The sequence below is a fragment of the Rhineura floridana genome, chromosome 1, assembly GCF_030035675.1.
Source record: "Rhineura floridana isolate rRhiFlo1 chromosome 1, rRhiFlo1.hap2, whole genome shotgun sequence".
Classification (NCBI taxonomy): Eukaryota; Metazoa; Chordata; class Lepidosauria; order Squamata; family Rhineuridae; genus Rhineura; species Rhineura floridana.
The window spans coordinates 278,824,569-278,845,632 of record NC_084480.1 but is presented as its reverse complement, the minus strand read 5'-3'; the positions used below and the strand labels follow the sequence as shown (position 1 = coordinate 278,845,632).

Genomic DNA, 21,064 nt, shown 5'->3' with positions numbered 1-21,064 from the left:
AAAAATGGATTCTGCCATTGGATTATACTGTACTGTACTTAAACTGTATACTGCTCTAGCTCATAATCTACTGGAAATACTATCAGGATAGAGGAGTACGTGCACCGTCAACTTTTTGGAAATGGGTGTGTTTATAGATATATAGAATGTATTTGTCCCAATGGCATTCAGTTAGAGACTTATGATTAGTGGTAGTTAACTCTAAAGTAGGAAAAAGGGGATTTTTATGGGAAGTTCCTTTGCAGCCCTATTATTTCCCGCAGATGCTATAAACAAAGCAATCCCAAATGCTTTTAATTTGCCCAGGTAAGAACAGGGTGGTTCACAACATATGTCACTGATTCATAGGGTTGCCATAAGTCATAATCTACACTTGAAGGCACATAACAAGTTGTTGTGATACAATAAATTAATATTTAAAGCACTAGATGACATCTTGTCTCATATGAATGGCTTTTCTGCTGTTCACTACTGAACCCAGACTAATTTTTGTCTTTTTCATGATTGGAACGTTTGAGAAAAATGTGTTTTTTCCACTGTATATATACACAAATTGACACATAAAGTAGGTATATAGCAAATAGGGAATCTGGAGTGCTTAACAGGTATCCTTACTAATATTAGCATTACAAGTCAGCTCTGTGGACTGATGCTTCTGATTTTTCAGTTTTTTTTTTTTTTTAAAAAGGCATCCAATCCTGTCATACGGCAAACCTTCTTTCCAATAATAAAATAAAGAAAAACATATAAGCACCGGTCACCAACTCTGTCACTGTAATTTGCATTTCTACATCCTAAATTTGCTTTGCGAAGCAGCTGCACTGAAATCCTTTTAAGAAGTCTCCATCCCTTGCCCTCACCAAGTGAATATATTTAGACTGGAAGTTCATTTGCTCCAGTTTTTCTCCCAACTACTTTTTCGAGGGGGGAAGGACTGATAAATCAAATAATCGACAGAGTACATGTTAATTGTGATGCACTGTCTTTGTCTTTTATTTTGTTAATTACCAATTTACAATATTAGCTGAAGGCAATCGTTCTCCCAGTAATTCATTAGTGCAAATTAACCTGTTTCTGCTGTACTGAATTTAGTCCTCCATTCTCAATTAGTATTTAGGCAAACAACATTTTTTCTTCTAGCACGTTTTTAAAGCTCTTTTCCAAACTAACACGAATAGTTCAGGTAAATGTCAAACTTCATTACTTTTCTGCATATCTTAGGAAAAGTTTTTTTGAAGTTGCTCACGTGAATTGTGGGAGGGCAATTTAAGAGATTACGGTTGCAGCCCTATACCCACTACTCTTGAGTAAGCCCCACTAAACTCAATGAGACTTACTTCACAGCAAGCATATATAGAATTACACTGTAAGATCATCTTGATATGTGTATGGTAACTAACAAGGTAGACAGGAGGTCTGTTAATCAATCCAGTGCTTTTATCAAAGCATTCACAGGTTAATATCCATGAATAATAAAGTGTAACAATATGTAGAAAAATAAGATTTTGGCAGAATTAAACTGCTATATTGAGAAAATGAAAGCAAACATAGCAGAGTCACACTGCATTTACATTTTTTTGCAGTTTGATATGTTACAGAAATGTTAATTCTAGGAAATCTGTTTTATGTGTGTACAAAACTGTATAAGTTAAATTTAATGGAATTTACAGTGAATATTGAAAGCATGATACAAATGGTAATTTAAAATGTTACTCTAATAAGGAAGCACAATTTGCTAAAAGTAGCATTTAATAATTCACATCAATAAGTTGTAGAATTTATTACACATATTTGTAGTTTAGCAAATGCCCCTCAATACTGCAAAAACAATTTAATCTTTTTATACACTGTGCATTTATGACACATAAGCATTGGCCTATATAAAAACAAAATTTAGAGATGCTTAATTAGAACATCTGGATTTTTTCTTGAACTTAAAAGGGATGAGAATATTGAAGACTAATAAAAAAATTAGTTCAGTTGTGCAAAGCTTATGTAACTACTTCCATTTGGATTTTTTTATATCCATACTAAAAAAAATTAGAACAATTCACATTACTTTTCATATCCTCCTAAATTATCCTATGAAATTGAAGTATAATATCACCAATATTTTTTAAAATCCTGTAAGATATCAGACCAGGACAGAATATGTAAGAATCATTTTATTTTTTCCTTGAAGATTACCTACTGTTCTCTTGGAAATAACCCAAGGTAATATGTAAACAATTTTCAATGCTGCTCAATGAGTTATAACAGGCTGTTCAGCTTCTACAGTAAAGTCAGAACAGTGGCACCAATGTCTTAACAATCACATTCATCTTATTGTACATTACTCTTGTGCAAGTAAAAGGCTTTACTCATGACCTTGGCTACAGAGAAGTAGCAAAGAGGGTTATCAACAATTACATTTTTTTAAAAAATCAGCTGACAGAATATCCCATTCTATCATTTCAAAAAGCCAGCAGCATTTTTCTACATAACAAGGATGTGTTTGGCCCAAGCCTTTTAACACCTTTTTTAACAGCCATGCAATAGAAATAACCTTGGAGATGTTGCATAAGTGTGAAGAATATAGAGCAGTCTGCACATTTTCTGAACGAAGCCAAGAAAGATACTCCTGACTCTTCTGAATGGCTGTGATGTTTTGTAAGTTTAAAGCTCTATAAAACTAGAGCTCATTAGTGTGTATTTATATACACATTTATTTTAAATAAAGTCTTTCCGCTTCAATTTTATTCTGGCCAGTCTCTAAGGGGAAAATAAATAAAGTAGAGAAGATAAAATTATTTTGCATATCTTTGTGGAAGAACGGAGAACACTTTTTAGAGTTCCAGAAAAGTCACTGTACAGAAGAAACAGCTTATATACAACTAACTGTGCAATTTAGTTGCTCCGGCCTGTTAAAATTTCACTGACTCGAAATTGCTTTTACTCTTGTCCAAATCCTTCTGTCTCTTCTATTGCAAAAAGCAGCTTCTCTTTCAGCTGTTCATAGCTTTTATAAGGCGGTAAATCCAAACGATTAAAACTAAAGAGAGAGAGAGAGAGAAAATCAAACACCTTTCACTAGACCACAGAAATTACAGCTATTTGACTATAGCAATTAATTATTACCTCATTATTAAGTAATTTGCTTATGAAAATTAATTCATAAATAACAATTTTCAGCTCAATAAATAGCCAGTTTATGAAGCCAGGGCATTCTTGATATAGCCACTTAGAAAGGAACAGGTAGAGTGCCCTCGGGTTTTACAGTGTAAGAAATTAACAAAAGCTGTTAACATCTGGTTGGTTGTCCACAGGCTTATATTTATCATGCCTACGTGATGGCACAATTAGAGCTGGAAGAGATCAAAAGGGAACCACAACAAATCCTTTGCTCCCGTTATTTGCCAAGTTTTAAGCAAAAAAACACAAATTTCCTAGTCCCTGGCATACTGTGATACAAGCCCATCACATCCAACATTTGTCATATGTGACAATCCTTGACACTCTGAATTAAACTCTCTCCCAGCTTACATGTAGAAAGGTGGATTATGTATTTAGCAACTTAAACTACAGGTAGCAGGAAGAAGCCAAAACTGTCTCTGCAGCCATATGGTATAGTCATAAGTATGCTGACATAAGTAGGTTAAGTTGCAGCATAGACTTTGTTCTCTGTTGAGATTCAGTGTACTCTAGAAATCATGGTAGCTTCCCTGCTGATCTAAAGTCACTCTGTGCAAAAGCACCAGTGTGACAAATAAATTGGACCATTGGTCTCACCTGAAGGGTGATTTTCCTATGAGTACGGACATCACAGCGGGTATTAGCTCCACCTATCGTGCGAAGGCAAGAATGTCTTTGAAGTCAAGACTAGGGGCATCAGGCCCCTCCCACTCTCCAGTTCATTCGCAGCGAGTCTAAGGAGAAATATCTAAAAATACAAGAACAAGGCCAACAGGCCTGGCAGCAGGAAAATAACACAATAGTACCATGCATAGTAACATGACTCCAACATAGCAGTATAACAGAACTAGAAGTCTTGACTTCACTCTTAAATTTAAATATAATAGCGTAACAGTAATATATAACACATTAGAAAATATATAGTCATCCTCCAACTGGGAGGGTCGTGATGTCCGTACTCATAGGAAAATCACCCTTCAGGTGAGACCAATGGTCCATTTTCCCTATGAGTCCGGCCATCACAGCGGGATGTACCAGAGCAGCCCATACAGGGAGGGACCACCCACGTGTTAATCGTCATTAAGAACCTGTTGCAACACTCGTCTGCCAAAAGAAGCGTCAGCAGAGGCATAGCGATCAATTTTATAATGCCTTATAAACGAGTGTGGGGTAGACCAGACTGCAGCCCTACAAATATCGGCAACAGGAGCATTAGTGGCAAAAGCAGCCGAAGTGGCAGCTGACCTGGTAGAATGAGCCGTTATACTAGCTGGAACTGACAGCTTCAGAGACTCATATGCTAAAGTAATACATGCCCTTAACCAACGGGATAAGGTAGAATTGGATACTTTATGTCCCATAGACCTTGGATGAAAGGATACAAACAGAGACTCCGTTCGTCGAATCTCTTGGGTCCTAGACAGGTAGGTCTTGAGAGCCCTCCGGACATCTAATGAATGCCAAGCCTTCTCGAGAGGATGGGTAGGATTCGGGCAAAAGGAAGGCAAAACAATGTCCTGGTTGCAATGAAAAACCGAATCAACCTTGGGACGGAAGGAAGGATCAGTCTTCAGCACAACAGAGTCCTTATGGAAGACGCAGAGGTGTCGAGCGGAAGACAATGCGCCCAACTCCAAAACGCGTCTGGCAGATGTGATTGCGATCAGGAACAAGACCTTGAAGGACAGCATACGTAGGGGCACAGTCCTGATGGGTTCAAACGGAGGGCGTTGCAAAGCCTGCAGAACTTTCGGCAAACTCCATGAGGGAAACCGATGGACAACAGCCAGAGAGCGTAGGGCGACTCCCCTCAAAAAATGTTTGATGAACGGATGTGAGGAAATAGGAGCTCCAGGAGAGGACACTGAGAGAATGGACGACAGAGTGGACGCATGTCGACGTAGAGTGTTGGGTCTAAGTCCCATCATGAAGCCGCTATGGAGATATTGCAGCACCTGTTGCATGGTGGCCTGGGATGGATCGTGGTGGTGGAACTGGCACCACTTGGAGAAAGCCACCCAAGTATGTTGATAAATACGAGTGGTAGATGGTCTTCGAGGCCAAAATAATATAAATCACAGCGTCAGACAGGCCAGCTGACCTCAAATGTCCCCGTTCAAACGCCACGCTGTTAGATTGAGCCAAGTAGGGTCCTGGTGCCATACTGGACCCTGGGATAGAAGGTCTGGCCTGACTGGAAGTGTCCAAGGATCCATAATTGACACTGCCAGAAGATCTGAGAACCACGGTGGGCGTGGCCAAAATGGTGCTATCAGAACCAGCTGTGCCCTCTCGGTTCGCGCCTTCCTCAAGGTTTTGGCTAACAATAGTATGGGAGGAAAGGCGTACAAGAGACCGTCTGGCCACGGTATTGTCAGAGCATCCATTGCTTCCGTTGTTGAATCCAGGTATCGGGCAAAGTACCTGGGAAGCTGGCAATTGCGACTGGAGGCAAACAGGTCGATTGAGAATTCGCCGAACCGACTCTGAAGACGATGGAAAATGGCTGGGTGAAGATTCCATTCCCCCGGAAAAACCTGTTGTCTGCTGAGCCAGTTTGCTGTCACATTCCAAATCCCTCTGAGATGTTCTGCTTTCAGGGATTGTAGATGATGTTCTGCCCAGACAAAGATGAGGGAGACTAGGTCCTGCAGAGGACGAGACCTGGTGCCCCTCTGTCTGTTCAAATGTGATTTTACACACATGTTGTCCGTTCGAATGAGGACATGGTCCAAAGGGAACAGAGACTGAAGAAGTAGAGCTAAATGTACAGCCTTTAGCTCCAGCCAGTTGCTGCTTTGAGTCTGCTCTGTGGTGGACCAAACCCCCTGAACGTACTGGGAGTTGTAGTGGGCTCCCCAGCCGATGAGGCTGGCATCTGTGGTTACAACAGTTCTGTGTGGTTCTCTGAACGGCGTGCCCTTGGAGAGGTGTTGGGACCTCGTCCACCAGCGGAATGATAGGCGCAGTGCGGGGGTCAAGCGAACTTTGCGATGGTTGGAGCTGGCAATGTCCTGTTGAAAGGGCAGTAGAGTCCATTGAAGATGCCGAGTGTGGGCTCGAGCCCATGGCACAATATGGATTGTAGAAATGAACATTCCGAGCGCCCTGGCTAGAAGCATGACGTCTGCCTGCAGGGTGTCCAACATTGCCCCTAGATGTAGTAGGCGTTGGGTTGGTTGGAGATGGCTTTTGTCGAAGTTGACAAGCCAGCCGTAGGTCTCTGCCCTGGAAGCGTCGGTTCCAGGAGCCCCTGAATGAATTGGGGTCATAGGATCTGAAGTTGCGGCCTCGTCCTCCTGGCCGCATTCCTTGAAAAGGCTGGTTAGTACGGAAGGAAGGAGATTGCCTGAAAGGCCTGTGGTCGATGTTCTGGACAGTGGCCAGAACCGGTTTGTGGGCGTCTTTGGGATCAACCAGCACTGCCTTTAGAGCTTCCTTGCCGAAGAGTAACGATCCCGAGTAAGGAGCCCTGGACAGATTCATTCTGGCCACTGAATCAGCTTGCCAGTGGCGAAGCCAGAGGGTCCGTCGAGCGACTATCTGAGCCGTCATGGCTCGTGCCCCCAATTGAGTGGCGTCCAAGGTGGCATCGGCCACAAAAGCTGCTGTCTTACGCAACTTTACCAGTGACCTTCTGAGGGCGACAGGATCAGGGTTAGTGTCCTCTAGAAGATCATCCAGCCACATCATAGCTGCTCTGGAGAAAATGGAGTCCGAAGCGGAGGCACGCATGGAGAGGGCAGTGGCCTCGTGATTTTTGCGGAGGGCGAAGTCTATTCGTCGCTCAGTAGTGTCCTTTAGTTGGGATTCCCCTTCCCTGGGCAAGAGAGAACGTGAAACGAGGCGAGCGATTGGTTCATCTATGCCAGGGACGTCTAACTTGGTGGCAAAGTCCGGAGCTAGGGCGTAAAACCTGTCAGCCAGGTTTTTGAAGCGGCGAGAATGGAATGGGTGAGCCCATTCTTCAGAGGCCAATTCGGCAATCGGGTCCAGCACCGGGATGTAATGTTCAGTAGGTGCAGGGGATTTGAGAACCTTGGCCCCTTTATGTGACAATGGAAAAACTTTTAAGAGATGACCCAGTGTATTTTGAAAAAAAGAACAGAGATATGATTTTACAGCAGTATTTCAGCAACCTATTCAGAATGGATGGCAAGAAAATATGTGGGATAGAGGTAATCCCCATCAGACTCTTACTATATGACTATGGCTTTGACAGCAAGATTATTATGGAATACTGATAATGGAAGATTGGATATTGAAATTACTGGACTTAACAAGACTACTGAAGATGGAAGATGGAAAATGGAACTAATAGAGATAATAGAACAATGGCTACTGAAATTATTGAACCTAACAGATTCTGATGTGATGGATTAATTGAAATGTTTATTTTGACTATGGTTATGACAATAAGATTATCATAATTAGTAATGAGATGGATTAATCGATATGCTTATCTGGAAAAAAAAATTGATAGATATATTTCTTAAAGAATTGAAACCTCTCTTTGACTTTTTGTGGAAAGAATAAAGTAATGTTTATGAGATTTGATGATTAAGTAAGATAACTACTGGAGGAAAGTGACTTTATAATATGACTTAAGAGACAGGATTGTTATATATTATAGACTTATAACTGATTTGATCTTTGACAAATGGGAAGTCAATATTTTACTCTTTATTTTTTATTTTTGTTTTTTTTTTTCTTTTTTTCTTTTTGTTTAACTATTTTTGATTTTGTTTTTTGTCTTTGAATGTTTTATGATTTTGTCTTGTATGTTTTATGAAAATCTGAATAAAAATTATTGAAAAAAAAAAAAAAGAACCTTGGCCCCTTTGATGGCTGGGGTGGAGGAAGTTGAAGGCGCAGTCTGGAGACCAAGGGTATTAACTACCCTGCGTGCCAGGGACTGATAGTCTGAAGCATTAAACAAGCGATACGATGTATCCTCCTCATGATCTGAATAATCGCTCCAGTCATCTCCTTCAACGTGGTCAGTGAAGGTTGACTCCTCAGCATACGAGGCTTCGTCAATACATCTGCGTCTGGCTACATCAAAGGGGTTAGGTGAACAGGAAGGATGAGCTTCATGACACGCACGTTGGTCCATGTTGAGTTGGGGTATGGCAGGAACTTGTGGTGGTGACTGCATTTGGGTGAAAAATGCCAGCATGGCTTGAAGTTGGAAGAGGAAATCAGGGGACGGCAGCAGCCCAGTTGTGGTAGATGTTTGTGCCTGAGTGGCTATTGGAGCAGATGTTTGGGACGGTAAAACGGAGGGAGGCTGGTTAGGCGAAGGCTGAGTGTGGAAGCCAGCAAAATCTTCCTCGTCAGAGGAAGCAGCAGGGGAATGAAGTATATCGCTTATGTGTGCCTGAGTTGCTGTGGTAGTGGTGGGGGTTGGCACAGAGGCATAGCATGGCCGCTTTGGTTTGCTATGGCTTGAAAGATGTTTTGTCTTAGCCATTGCTTTAACATGCTTAGGCTTAGTCGCCTTAGAGTGTTGCGGCTGGGCTGTTTGTGACATGCCTGGCTGATCTGGCATCATATTGGCTGATTGCGACATGCCTGGCTGTTCTGCCATCTTATATTAACTTGGGTGCAGTACACGGCCACAGAGGGGGCAGGATGTAAAGACCCGAACTGGCACAGTGTACGACCACAGAGGGGGTAGGATACACTGGCAGATGGCTAAGTGCACGGCCACAGAGGGGGCAGGATGCACTGTGGTATCAGCATTAGAATAATATAGGCTGTATAATATAGGCTGTATTTTAGGCGTGGTACACGGCCACAGAGGGGGCAGGATGTACAACATATAGTTCAGATTAGTGCTGTAGGCTGGATTTCAGGCGTGGTACACGGCCAGAGGGGGCAGGATGTACTGAATATAATTCAGATTTAGTACAAGTCAGCCACTGATATTAAAGCTCCAGCCTTGATGATACTGAATATAATTCAAATTTAGTACAAGTCAGCCACTGATATTAAAGCTCCAGCCTTGATAATACTGAATATAATTCAAATTTAGTACAAGTCAGCCACTGATATTAAAGCTCCAGCCTTGATAATACTGAATATAATTCAGATTTAGTACAAGTCAGCCACTGATATTAAAGCTCCAGCCTTGATGATACTGAACATAATTCAAATTTAGTACAAGTCAGCCACTGATATTAAAGCTCCAGCCTTGATGATACTGAATATAATTCAGATTTAGTACAAGTCAGCCACTGATATTAAAGCTCCAGCCTTGATGGTACTGAATATAATTCAACTTTAGTACAAGGCAGCCACTGTATTAAAACTCCAGCCTTGATGATACAGTCATAGTAAATTTGTGTGTGAGGAAGCCCTGTGTAAGTCTGTCTACAACACACAGACAACACACATACAGATAGCTTGCAGGGAAGGTATCCGTTGGTTAATAAAGGGGTAACAAAAAAGGCAGGAAATTTGAATCCAACAAAAATGGCGCCCGGAAAAAAAAAAGGGCGGGAAAAAATGATCTAAAAATGGCGGAGATAGACGGAGCAATGGCGGCCATCTGGTAACGAACTGGGGGAAGGGTAGCCCAGCACAGTCTCGCAGGGGGAGCCGCGGGGCCAATAGCCGCGCTTGCGGCTCTAAAAAACCCCAAGAAGGAGACTGCCGAGAGAAGCCTGTGACGGATGAGGCAGCAGGAAGGCAAGCCGCTGCCGCCGCCGGCTGCAGCGCTCTCCGCGGCGAAAATTAAAGTCACGGAGATAGAGGGAGAAAAGGAGCCGTATCAACAGGCTCTGGAGAGGCAGAACCCCGGCAGGCTGAATTAAGGCGGCAGGCTGAAATTAGGTGTCTGGGGAAAAGGGCAGGGAGCCGCAGCCGCAGCCGCAAGCTCCCGCCTGGAAGAGAACCGCAGCCGCGGTCCCTTCAAAAGCTCCACAGAGCGCGGCTTGAGCAGGAAAAGCGCTACGGGAGAGACAAAGCCGCGAGCTCCCGATGGATGGCAAAGCCAGGGAGGGAAAGGCTCAAAAACGGCCAAAAAAGGTAGAGAACCGCAGCCACGGTCTCTGTGGGGACCCTCAGACTAGCAAGGGAAACAAAAGTAAATGGAAGGCTAAACACAAAAACATGGAGAACCGCAGCCGCGGTCTCTGAGGGAACCCTCAAAAGAAGTAGAAATAAACTTAAATGAAGTTAAACAGAAAAACAGGGAAAGGATGGACTGGGGAGACACACAAGTAACACTAGGTTCGCACCCAGTCAGAACAAATAAACAGACAAATACGAAAAAACTTAGCTAAATGCTACGCTATAGTATCTCAATCTTGTTCGTACGAAGGCAAGAATGAACTGGAGAGAGGGAGGGGCCTGACACCCCTAGTCTTGACTTCAAAGACATTCTTGCCTTCGCACGATAGGTGGAGCTAATACCCGCTGTGATGGCCGGACTCAGGGAAAATGACTATGTAACTGTATGTTCTGTGGAAGTAGCAAAATCTGTGGGTACAAGCCAAACAACCATGGGGAGAGTGGTGAAAAAAAGTGGACACTGAACTTCCATTTATCATCAGTGGAAACTTTGTACACATGCTCAGTAGGCTGATTTTTCTGAATTATTCTCTTAAGCAATGAGTAGTTTACTACCATTTCTGATGAGGCGCATAAATACGGCCAAATCCTCTAGCAATTACCAGGATAATATAGGCATAGGAACATAGGAAGCTACCTTATAGTGAATCAGACCCAGTGGTCTGTCTAGCTCAGAACTGTCTACATTAACTGGCAGTGGCTCTCCAGGGAGTCTCTCCCAGCCCTTCCTAGAGATGCCTGGATGAGGTTGCACTCTCTCTGAAGGTGCCCCAAGCTCCATCTTTGTCACTGGAAGTTCAGGTGACCTCTGTGGCGTAGAACACCTATTATCAGCTTAGGTTTACACCATCTATGCCCTTTCCTGGACAAGGATAGCTTACCCACTATGATTCATGTGTTGGTAACCTCCTGATTGGACAGCTAATGTGCTCTATGTGGGGCTTCCCTTGGAAATGGTCTGATGCACAATGCTGAGGTTACTGAGTGCAGCACCTGGACATGCAGATATTGCACCTGTGCTGAAGGAACTGCATTAGCTGGCCATCAGCAATTGGGCCATATTCAAGGTCTTATAAGCATGTAAAGCCTTGAACAACTCGGGGCCAGGTTACCCGAAAAGCCACCTACACCTATAATAACAGCACATCATCTAGGGAAATTCTATTAGTGGCACTACACTTTACAGAATATCATGGGGGAATGGCCCAAAAACATGCATTTTCTGCTGTTGTCCCTATACCATGGAATGTCCTTCCTTCTGCCATATGTGAAGCAGCAACAATCTGTTGCTTCAGATGTCTTATGAAGACTTTTCTTTTTGCCCAGGCTTTGTCTGACTCATAAGACTGAATCATGTTTTAAGTGCTTGAACCCCCTGAAATTTTGTTTTTGTTTGCTTTTACATATTTTTATGTTGTTGGTCTTAGGTTGCATTGTTCTTTTAATTATACTCTTTGTTTTTTATATTTGTATACTGCTGGGAAATTTTAAAATATTAAGTTTATAAATGCTTTTGAATAAATATATTGCCAAATATTATGTGTTGATTCAACTTGCATCATTTTAAACCCACATCAACAGATCACCCACAGCAGCTGAACCCCACTCGTTATTAAATGTACTGAAGTCTGCATTAGAAGGGGCGTCTGCATTAGAAGGGGCCACTGCAAACATCATTAAAATTTCAAAAAAGAATACACCTGTGCAACTCAATAGAGATTTCTCATTGTCAAGAAAAAGTTATTCATTCCAAGATATTTTGGCAAACACAGCAACTAACAACAGCCATCAGTTATTACACTTCTAATTGGATATCACTGAAGAGCCCATTAGTATGACAAATTGCATCTGCTTTCTCCTCTTGAAAGCATTGAAATGGGACAAAGTAAGTCCTGTAGTAGGAATGCATTTGGGATGAAATCATAACCTGTACTTTGCCCAGGCCCATACTGCCAGGAAAAACCTCCACCTCACTGGCTGCCCACCTCACTGGCTGCTCCCTCCCCCGGTGCTTTCTTTAATCTCATAAAGCTAGGGTTTCTGTCAGGTGAAGCCTCTGTGCTCCTTACTACCCCCATTGTCATGAGTGATATACTGTCCATTTCCTCTTTCAGCTGAATGTGCTTTTCAAGGCTTGGATAGGCACTTGAACAGCTGAAAAGAAAAAGTAAGTTCCTCGCACTTGTAGAACCCAAGATAAGAGGCAAACGTGCAGGCACTCTTCTCATTTGTTTTGTGAGAAACTAGTCTGCTCCCACCTTTCAGTGTTTGTAGTCAAGAAATGAAGTCAGCTGTGACTGACATTTAGGAAAGTAGATCTAACAAATTAGACAAAGAGAAGGCTACAGTGAAACACCTTCTAGAGAAGGAATGTTTTTGTTTGTTTTTACGCTTTTTTTTGCTGGTCTTCACAGGTGAAAACTGGTGATTGCTTCTCCATAGAAAACAACTCAGGTATCTAGGATTTTAGTGTAGCTGTGATTCAGAAGTAGTGTGCCATCCCAAAAAATCAAAAGGTCTCAGCAAAGACAGGAGTTCATGATCTTTCTTATTAGGGTCTTATTTCATACAAAAAATGTTAGTTCTACACCCCCTATATTTGTAAATATTTTCAAAATTACTCTGCTAATGCCTATGCAGATGTTATCATACCCATACTGCAGGGAGTGGGGCTACAGCTGAAAAGTATGGGATATGCCAGCCATGCACAGTAGCCAAGTGTTATTTGGTGGGGTGAGAGGGGAGTTAAAGGGTGACAATCCAGAAATGTAATCCAGTATTGTTATCCTGGCATGTTGGTTTATTTTTATTTTTTAAGGGAAATGCAATGGGGGTGGGGGAGAAGAGGGTGAAGTTCATTACAGCAGCAAGCACAATTAAGGGCTGAAGGAGGTGAAGAGAGCCGGGGGGAAATGGAGGGTCTCAGTGGTGAGGAGCTAGCAGACTGGAACCAGAGGAATTTCTCTTCCTCATAAGATGGCAGTTTCAAGTCTGATTTGCATATCCCTGCCTACTTGAGTAAATAGGAGGACGAACCCATTTGAAGATAGCCTCCTCCACTACAGAAAATTATGCTCCCCCCCATCTACACATGCCACTTCTAATAAAACATATCCTCTAAACTGCAGTTTTTTCATAAGTTCCCCCCTCCCACCCAAGCTACAGATCATATCTGCCTCCATTAACTGAACCATAAAAATCACATACGTTGTGCTTTCCATTGCTGCCATGGCACAAAAACATGCGTCTGATGTACAAGTCCTTATGGATTGTCATAATTTTTACAAGGATCACCTCAAGACCAGTACCAAAGCATAGGCCACCTCTGTATCCACATAAATATTCTGTGATCTAATGGTGGTTTTGTTGTTGTGCTATGCAAAACTCATGACAATACATGAGGATCTGTGCCTTGGTCTTGGCAAGCACTGGACCCGTGATTTTTACTGTGCAGTCTAACCAATGTAAGCTTTACTGAGACCTCATGGAAAAGCAAATAATTTGTGTGTATGCACATGCTCTTATGGATTGTGACCCATGGGAGAGAAGAGACCTGAGTGGTGGAGCCCATAGTACTTTCAAAATGGGCCCCAAAAGATAAGCAAATCCTATAAAGAATGGTTAATATTACAGAAAGTACAGAGCATAACCAAAACATAACAAGGAACTAGCTTTCTCTTATAACAACTCACCACGTATGGCTTCTTGGCAGCCAGGTTTCCTTGCCAACTTTTTCAATGCAGAATTTCTGAGGACCATTACTTCCTGAGAAATAAAAATTAAAGATAATAGTTAAAAGTTAGGGTGATAGTTGTATAGATATTAATGATCTCTTATTCCAATAATAGGAAGAAAATGCAGGTAAAAAGAATTGGAGACTGTTATAGTATATTACACATATTTTACAGTATATCACAGTATATCTTACCCATTAGCTCAGCAAATCCACCCAGTGGTAATCGGCAAGTACCAGTAACAAACTGCATCAGTCGCATACGGACTTCATTGTCAGCTTCTTTTATGAACTAACAGAAATTAAAAAAGGTTTATTTCATTGCTTTGAAATGCCAGCTGGTTAACAGTCTTGTGTATGTCTACCCCTAACAGAAGTTGGACCTATTAAAAATTACACTTCATATACATACATGATCCCAGCTTTTCTAAACCAGCACTGCCAAAGTGTTAGAGCTTTGGACAGCTTTTAAAAACTGGTTTCTTATGTTGAGAAATCATATTTATTTACTCAATTATTCACATTTACTCATTCATTTCATTTATGAATTGATTCCCACCAGGGCTGTGGAGTCAGAGTCATGGAGTCGGAAGCAATTTTGGGTGGAGTCGGAGTCAGTAGAAGTGTACCGACTCTGACTCCGGCTTCAAAATAAAAAGTTTCATAGAAATTTAGGAAAGTTTTCTTGTTCAGATATTTTAATCAAATAAATATATTTTATGTTCTATCAATCTAGATAGAAATGATTCACGTGGTGATGAAATGCCTTGTGCTACCATTTTACTACAGTAAATTTGTTATTACTAGTTTATATACATTTGCCATTTATGAAGGAGTCGGAGTCGGACAGTAAAAAAATAGAGGCGGCGGAGTCGAAGGTTTGGCGTACCGACTCCACAGCCCTGATTCCCATGAAACATCCCAAAGCAATCAACAATAAAAACATCAGCAATAAAAACATATATAAAAACAATTTCAAATCCAATACAGATACATAGTGGGATTAAAAAACTCCACTTAAAAGGCTTGTTGAAAAAGGAAGGCCTTCAACAGGCACCAAAAGGACAACTGAGATTGTGCTTGTCTGCTATATAATGGGAGGGAGTTCCAAAGGGTAGGGAGTTCCAAAGGGTAGGTGCCACCACACTGAAGGCCCAGTTCTGACATCATGCAGAACAAACCTCCTGATAAGATGGTATCTGCAAGAAGCCCTTTCCTGCAGAACACGCTGATCAGTCAGGTATATATGGGATGAGACAATCTTTTACGTATCCTAGTATCAAGCTGTATGGAGCTCTGTACACCAATACCAGTACTTTGAACTTAGCCCAATAGTTAATTGGCAGCCAGTGCACTTCTTTCTACTCCATTGAGCAGTCACGCCACTTTCTTTATGTGTAATGGGGTAGCCTAGGCTTTGGTGTAGGTTGGAATTGGGGAAAAATAGGGTTTTTGTGCTTTTAACAGCTGTACAGCAGCAGAAATTCAACAGGTTAAGACTTATCTAGTATGGAAATACAATTATAGGGAAAACTTCACCTGTCTAATTTGCTGTTATGCCATGCTTCCCCCAGCAGCCATTTTGTGACTGGCATTCAAAACACTCTCTCAATTTCAAAATGAGTCCACTGGCTCAAAAGGCTGGCTACCCATGATGCAGCAGGTAATGTGAAAGACCTCTATCTGAGATTTGCTGCCAGTTAGACCAGACAATATTTGGTTGCATAGACAGTCTGACATGGGACAAGACAGCTTCCTATGTATTTTATTGTCCAAGAGACTCTTCTCCGACTCCCTGCAGCTGTCCTAGGTGAGGCAGGTGGTGACCAGAAACAGGTCTTTTCAGTTGTGATGCCCCGGTTACAGAATTTTCTGGGGCCAAACTAGATAGTTTTCTGACACCAGGTGAGATGCAGATTAATCAGTTTTAAGTTTGCTTTATGATGTCATTTTCTTTGTTGTACTGCTAAACATACTGTTATTCTTTTTAAAATTATTGGTTTTATTGTTTATGGATTTTTAGTATTTTTCTAGAAGCTGCTGGATTGAAGAAGGAAATATTTAATGTTCAGATAAGTGAAACAATCTGTCTTTTGTTCACATAAAGCCAAAGGCAGTAACATTTGCTTTCTAATTCTAAGTGTTGTAAATTTATATCCTGAGTAGTCTGAAAAATGTGATACTACTTAAGATACACAATCTTTAACACTTATCCAAGAACAACTTTACTTCTACGAAGTTTGAGAAACAGAAGCCCATGTCTTAAGACACTAAAGCTTGCCAAATCTGTGTACTGAAGCAATAGCTCCTAAAAACTAGGAATAAGTCCAGCATTTAAAACAGGGGAGCTAAAAATGGGAACCCGTGCCCAGTTGAATTTGAGTCTCTATTAGAATCAAAACTGAGATTTTCCCACACCCACTAGCCAGTTTGTTTGTTTGTCAGTTTGTTCACCCCCACTTTGCAAGCAAAGGATAGGAAACAAAAGAAAAATGCTTACCTTTGCTTGGAAAATTAAAAGAGGTGGCATGCCATAAAATGGCTGGGGAAAGGGGCAAACTACAAAACACCACTGAACACCCTTGGGAGAAGAGGATCTTCAGTACACAGTTGCTGTTTGTGCTGACCCCTCCCAAGTTCTCTCTCTATTGAAATCAATGAAGACATGTCTGACTTGTGAAATGGGAGGAAGTGGCATCAATGATTTGTGAGTATTCCTTGCAAATACTTTGCAAGGGACCTCAACATTTTATGAGTTTTCACAAATCCACAACAGTTTTCATTGTAAATCTTCTAAACAGATGTTAGCCCATCAACTATTTTCTACAGCTACAATGAACACAATCTGATTCAAAAGCTTAACACCTTAGTTTACAAAAAAAACTGTCACCAAGACACTGGAAGTTTCACTTGTTGATCAGCCCTTTTGATAAGTTTTAGAACTGATGAAGTAACACATATGAAATGCTGTTCTGTCAAATGAACTCCCAGGTAAGACAGATTTAATATCTTCAATTTGAGAGGGTATTTAAATATCTCATTCAATTACTAGAATTTAAACCTTATTTAAAACAGCCCATTTTCCATATGAGGCCGGCCATCACTGTGGGTATTAGCTCCACCTATCGTGCGAAGGCAAGAATGTTTTTGAAGTCAAGACTAGGGGCGTCAAGCCCCTCCCACTCTCCAGTTCATTCTTGCCTTCGTACGAACAAGTCTGATATTCTATAGCGTAGCTTTAGCTAAGTTTCTGTGTTGTTTTTGTTGCTGTATTTGTCTGACAGGGTGTGGAGGTATTGTTACTTGTGTGTTTGACCGAGTGTTTCCCTTCCCTCTGTCTTGTATCTAACGTTGTTTTTCATTCCTGGGGAATTCCCTTGGGGGGGTTCTCCCTTGCCCGGGCTGTTGATTTCCCAGTCTTTCGCCCAACAGCCGTCAGAGAGACCGCGGCTGCGGTTCTCTCTATTCCCAGCGGGAGCTTGCGGCTGCAGCTCCCGGCGTGACTTCCCTCCCGTACCTGGCCGTTTGAGTCGTTTCCGTCCCGGGTTCTGCCGTGGCTCCTCGCCTCACGGCAGTACTTTTTCTTTTTCTTTTTTGGAATATCTCCTTGAGAGCCTGCGGCTGCGGCTCTCTTTTTTGCGGCTTTTATCTTCTTGAGCCTCGCTGCCTGGCATTTCCACGCCGCAACGGTCCCTGCAGACGGCGGCTGCGGCTGCTTCCTACTCTGCTTTAGTGACTGCGGCTTTTTTGTCCTTTTCCCTAGCCGTTCCCTTATTGGTTTCTGCGCCACAACTTCGCTTATCGGCTCCGCGGCTGCAGCACGAGCTGCTCTACCTCAGTCCGCCATTGCCCCTTCGTCATTGTCCACCATTTTTGATTGTATTTTCCCGCACCTGCTCCGGGCGCCATTTTGTTTGTCCCCTTTCCCTCTCCTGTACTAACAAATAGAGGGCTGCCAGGGTTACCTGTAGGTGTGGGGCAGTTAGGAACCTGTAAATATACAAGGGTTCTTTTACCACGCGGGCATTGCTGCTGCTCCTTGCTACTATTTTATCTCTACAGCTTCTGTGGCTGTATCTCAAGATGGTGACTGTGATCTACGCTGTCTGCAATCTGCTTCTGTGGCTGTCTAGGCTGTGGCTGTGCTCCAAACTGCTTGACCTATACACTGCTGCAGCTGTGTGCTGAGACTATTGATACTGTGCACAAATTGAACTGTACATTCTGCCCCACCTGTGGCCGTGTGCTGAGACCGTGATAATCTGCACAAGTTGAACCGTACATTCTGTCCCATCTGTGGCCGTGTGCTGAGACCGTGATACGCTGCACCTGTTGAACCGTACATTCTGTCCCATCTGTGGCCGTGTACCTGACTGCCAGCACAGTACATTCTGCCCCCTCTGTGGCCGTGTACTTAGCCATCTGCCAGTACATTCTACCCCCTCTGTGGTCGTGTGCTGTGCCTGTTCGGGTCTCTACATCCTGCCCCCGCTGTGGCCGTGTACTGCACCCATAGTGAATATAAGATGGCGGAACAACCAGACATGTCTCAGACAGCCAAGCCGCAACCATCTAAGGCAGCTAAGACTAAACATGCCAAAGCACTGGCTAAGACTAAACATCTTTCCAGCCACAGCAAACCCAAGCGTCCACGCTATGCTTCTGTTCCGAAACCCACCACGGCAGTCCAGACGCAGCTAACGGATATATTTCACTCCCCCGCTGCCTCTTCTGACGAGGAGGACTTTGCTGGCTTTCCTACTCAGCCAACACTTAGCCAGCCTCCTCCCGTGTTGCCGCCCAGGGCTTATCCTCCGACTCAGCCCACTGAGCCACCTACTCAGGCACAACCATCTGCTTCAACGGGGCTGCAGCTGTCTCCTGATTTTCTTTCACAACTTCAGGGCATGCTGTCATTTTTCACTCAAATGCAGTCACCACCACAAGTTCCCGCCATACCTCACCGCACTATGGACCAACATGTATGCCATGAGGCAACTCCTTCCTGCTCCCCAAATCCTTTTGACGTAGCTAGAGGCAGATGTATTGAGGACACTTCGTATGGGGAGGAGTCAACCTTTGCTGATCATGCTGAAGGAGACGAATGGAGTGACTATTGGGAACATGAGGAGAATACATCATATCGCTTGTTTAATACCTCAGATTATCAACCTCTAGCACGCAGGGTAGTTAACACCCTTGGTCTCCAAGCTGCACCCCCACCAACTACCGCTCCAGCTATTAAAGCGGCCAGAGTTCTCAAATCCCCTGCACCAACTGAGCATTACATTCCAGTGCCGGATCCCATCGCTAAACTGACCACCGAGGAATGGTCTCATCCATTCCAAACTCGCCGCTTCAAGAACCTGGCTGACAAACTTTACTCCCTACCTAGCTCCTGACTATACCACCAAGCTGGCCGTCCCCGGCATAGACGAGCCGATCGCTAGCCTAGTTTCGCGATCTCGTTTGCCTAGGGAAGGAGAATCACAACTAAAGGATGCTACTGAGCGAAGATTGGACTTCGCCCTCCGCAAAAATCATGAGGCCACTGCTTTCTCCATGCGAGCCTCCGCATCAGCTTCCATCTTCTCCAGGGCAGCAATGATGTGGCTGGATGATCTGCTAGAGGACCCTACCCCTGATCCTGTTTCTCTCAGAAGATCATTGATTAAGTTGCGTTTGTGGCTGATGCCACTTTGGATGCCACTCAACTGGGGGCACGAGCCATGACGGCTCAGATAGTCACTCGACGGACCCTCTGGCTTCGCCACTGGCAAGCTGACTCTACCGCCAGAGTGAATCTTTCTAGAGCTCCTTACGCCGGATCTTTGCTCTTCGGCGAGGAAGCTCTAAAGGCAGTGCTGGTTGATCCCAAAGACGCTCACAAACCGGTTTTGGCCACTGTCAAGAACATCGATCATAGGCCTTTCAGGCGATTTCCCTCCTTCCGCACTAACCAGCCCTTTCGATGAACGCGGCCAGGAGGACGAGGCCGTGACTTCCGATCCTATGACTCCAATTCCTTCAGGGGAACCTGGAACCGACGTTTCCAGGGCAGAGGTCAGTACCAAGGGCGCAGAGGTACTTCATCGTCCTCATATAGGGGAGGGTCTCGCCAGCGCAAACAGTACTAATGCACTTCCAGTTGGTGGCAGACTACTTATGTTTGGAGACCAGTGGCTGCGTCTGACTAAGGTCGCCTGCATCAGGGACCTTTTTTGTTCTGGCTACGCAATAGAGTTTTGGGCGACTCCACCAGACAAATTCCATCCATCCCCTTGCCCCAGGGCGCCGGCCAGGCACAGCATCATGCAGACAGCTATACATAACCTCTTGGACATAGCGGCGATAGAGCCAGTCCCTACAACAGAGAGGTCGGAAGGGGTGTACTCCCTCCTATTTGCTGTGCCCAAACGAGATTTGTCATGGAGGGCGGTACTGGACCTCAAGTTCATCAACCGTTTTGTAACATACCACAGATTCAAAATGGAATCCCTCCACTCCATTACTGAAAGCCTGCAAGAAGGAGACTTCCTGGTTTCTATCGACCTAAAGGAAGCGTATCTCCATGTGCCCATTTGCATAGCCCACAGAAAATTCCTTCGGTTTGCTTTTGGCCCCCAGCATTTTCAATATAGAGCGATGCCGTTTGGCCTCTCCTCTGCTCCACAAGTATTTACAAAAGTGCTTCTCACCTTAGTGGCTTACCTCCGGATTCAAGGGGTCCATCTCTACCCATATCTGGACGATATTTTAATACGGGCAAGCTCTGAGGAGCTGGCTCATCGTCATTTAACGCTCACCCTCAATGTTTTGCAGGCCTACGGCTGGCTTGTCAATTTCGACAAAAGCCATCTTCAACCGACCCAATGCCTACTACATCTAGGGGCAATGCTGGACACCCTGCAGGTGATGGTGTTTCTGTCTCCAGATCGCATAACTGCCATAGCAAACATCGCGAGGTTTTTGATGCAACAAACAACCGCAGACGTAATGCTTCTAGCCAGGGCGCTCGGAATGTTCATCTCTACCATCCACATTGTGCCATGGGCTCGAGTCCACTCTCGCCACCTTCAGTGG

The 21,064-nt window shown here is 43.6% G+C and overlaps 2 protein-coding genes across 6 annotated transcripts in view; both read right to left on the bottom strand.

Moving 5' to 3' along the window:
- Window positions 1–956: 956 nt before the first annotated feature.
- Window positions 957–21,064, bottom strand: part of WWP1 (WW domain containing E3 ubiquitin protein ligase 1) — a 123,233-nt gene continuing 103,125 nt past the window's right edge. For all 5 annotated transcript variants that reach the window (XM_061602494.1, XM_061602485.1, XM_061602513.1 and 2 more), the window contains 3 exons: window positions 14,177–14,273; window positions 13,941–14,013; window positions 957–3,031 (listed from right to left, as the gene is read on the bottom strand). In XM_061602494.1, coding sequence (XP_061458478.1) covers window positions 2,932–3,031; window positions 13,941–14,013; window positions 14,177–14,273 — 270 coding nt within the window. In that variant the 3' untranslated portion in view covers window positions 957–2,931. The remainder of the gene's footprint in view (window positions 3,032–13,940; window positions 14,014–14,176; window positions 14,274–21,064) is intronic.
- Window positions 5,100–9,108, bottom strand: LOC133373143 (uncharacterized). The gene is made up of 2 exons (XM_061602472.1): window positions 8,003–9,108; window positions 5,100–7,209 (listed from the first exon to the last, which is right to left on the bottom strand). The coding sequence occupies exons 1-2, from the start codon at window positions 8,759–8,761 to the stop codon at window positions 5,107–5,109; spliced, it is 2,862 nt and encodes a 953-aa protein (XP_061458456.1). The 5' UTR covers window positions 8,762–9,108; the 3' UTR covers window positions 5,100–5,106.

Excerpts from the sequence above, each read along its gene's own strand:
- LOC133373143 (XM_061602472.1), bottom strand. The coding sequence starts at position 8,761 with ATGGCAGAACAGCCAGGCATGTCGCAATCAGCCAATATGATGCCAGAT. Across the intron at positions 7,210-8,002 it reads CAGCCATCAAAGGGGCCAAG|GTTCTCAAATCCCCTGCACC; the intron begins GTTCTTTTTTTT and ends AAAGGGGCCAAG.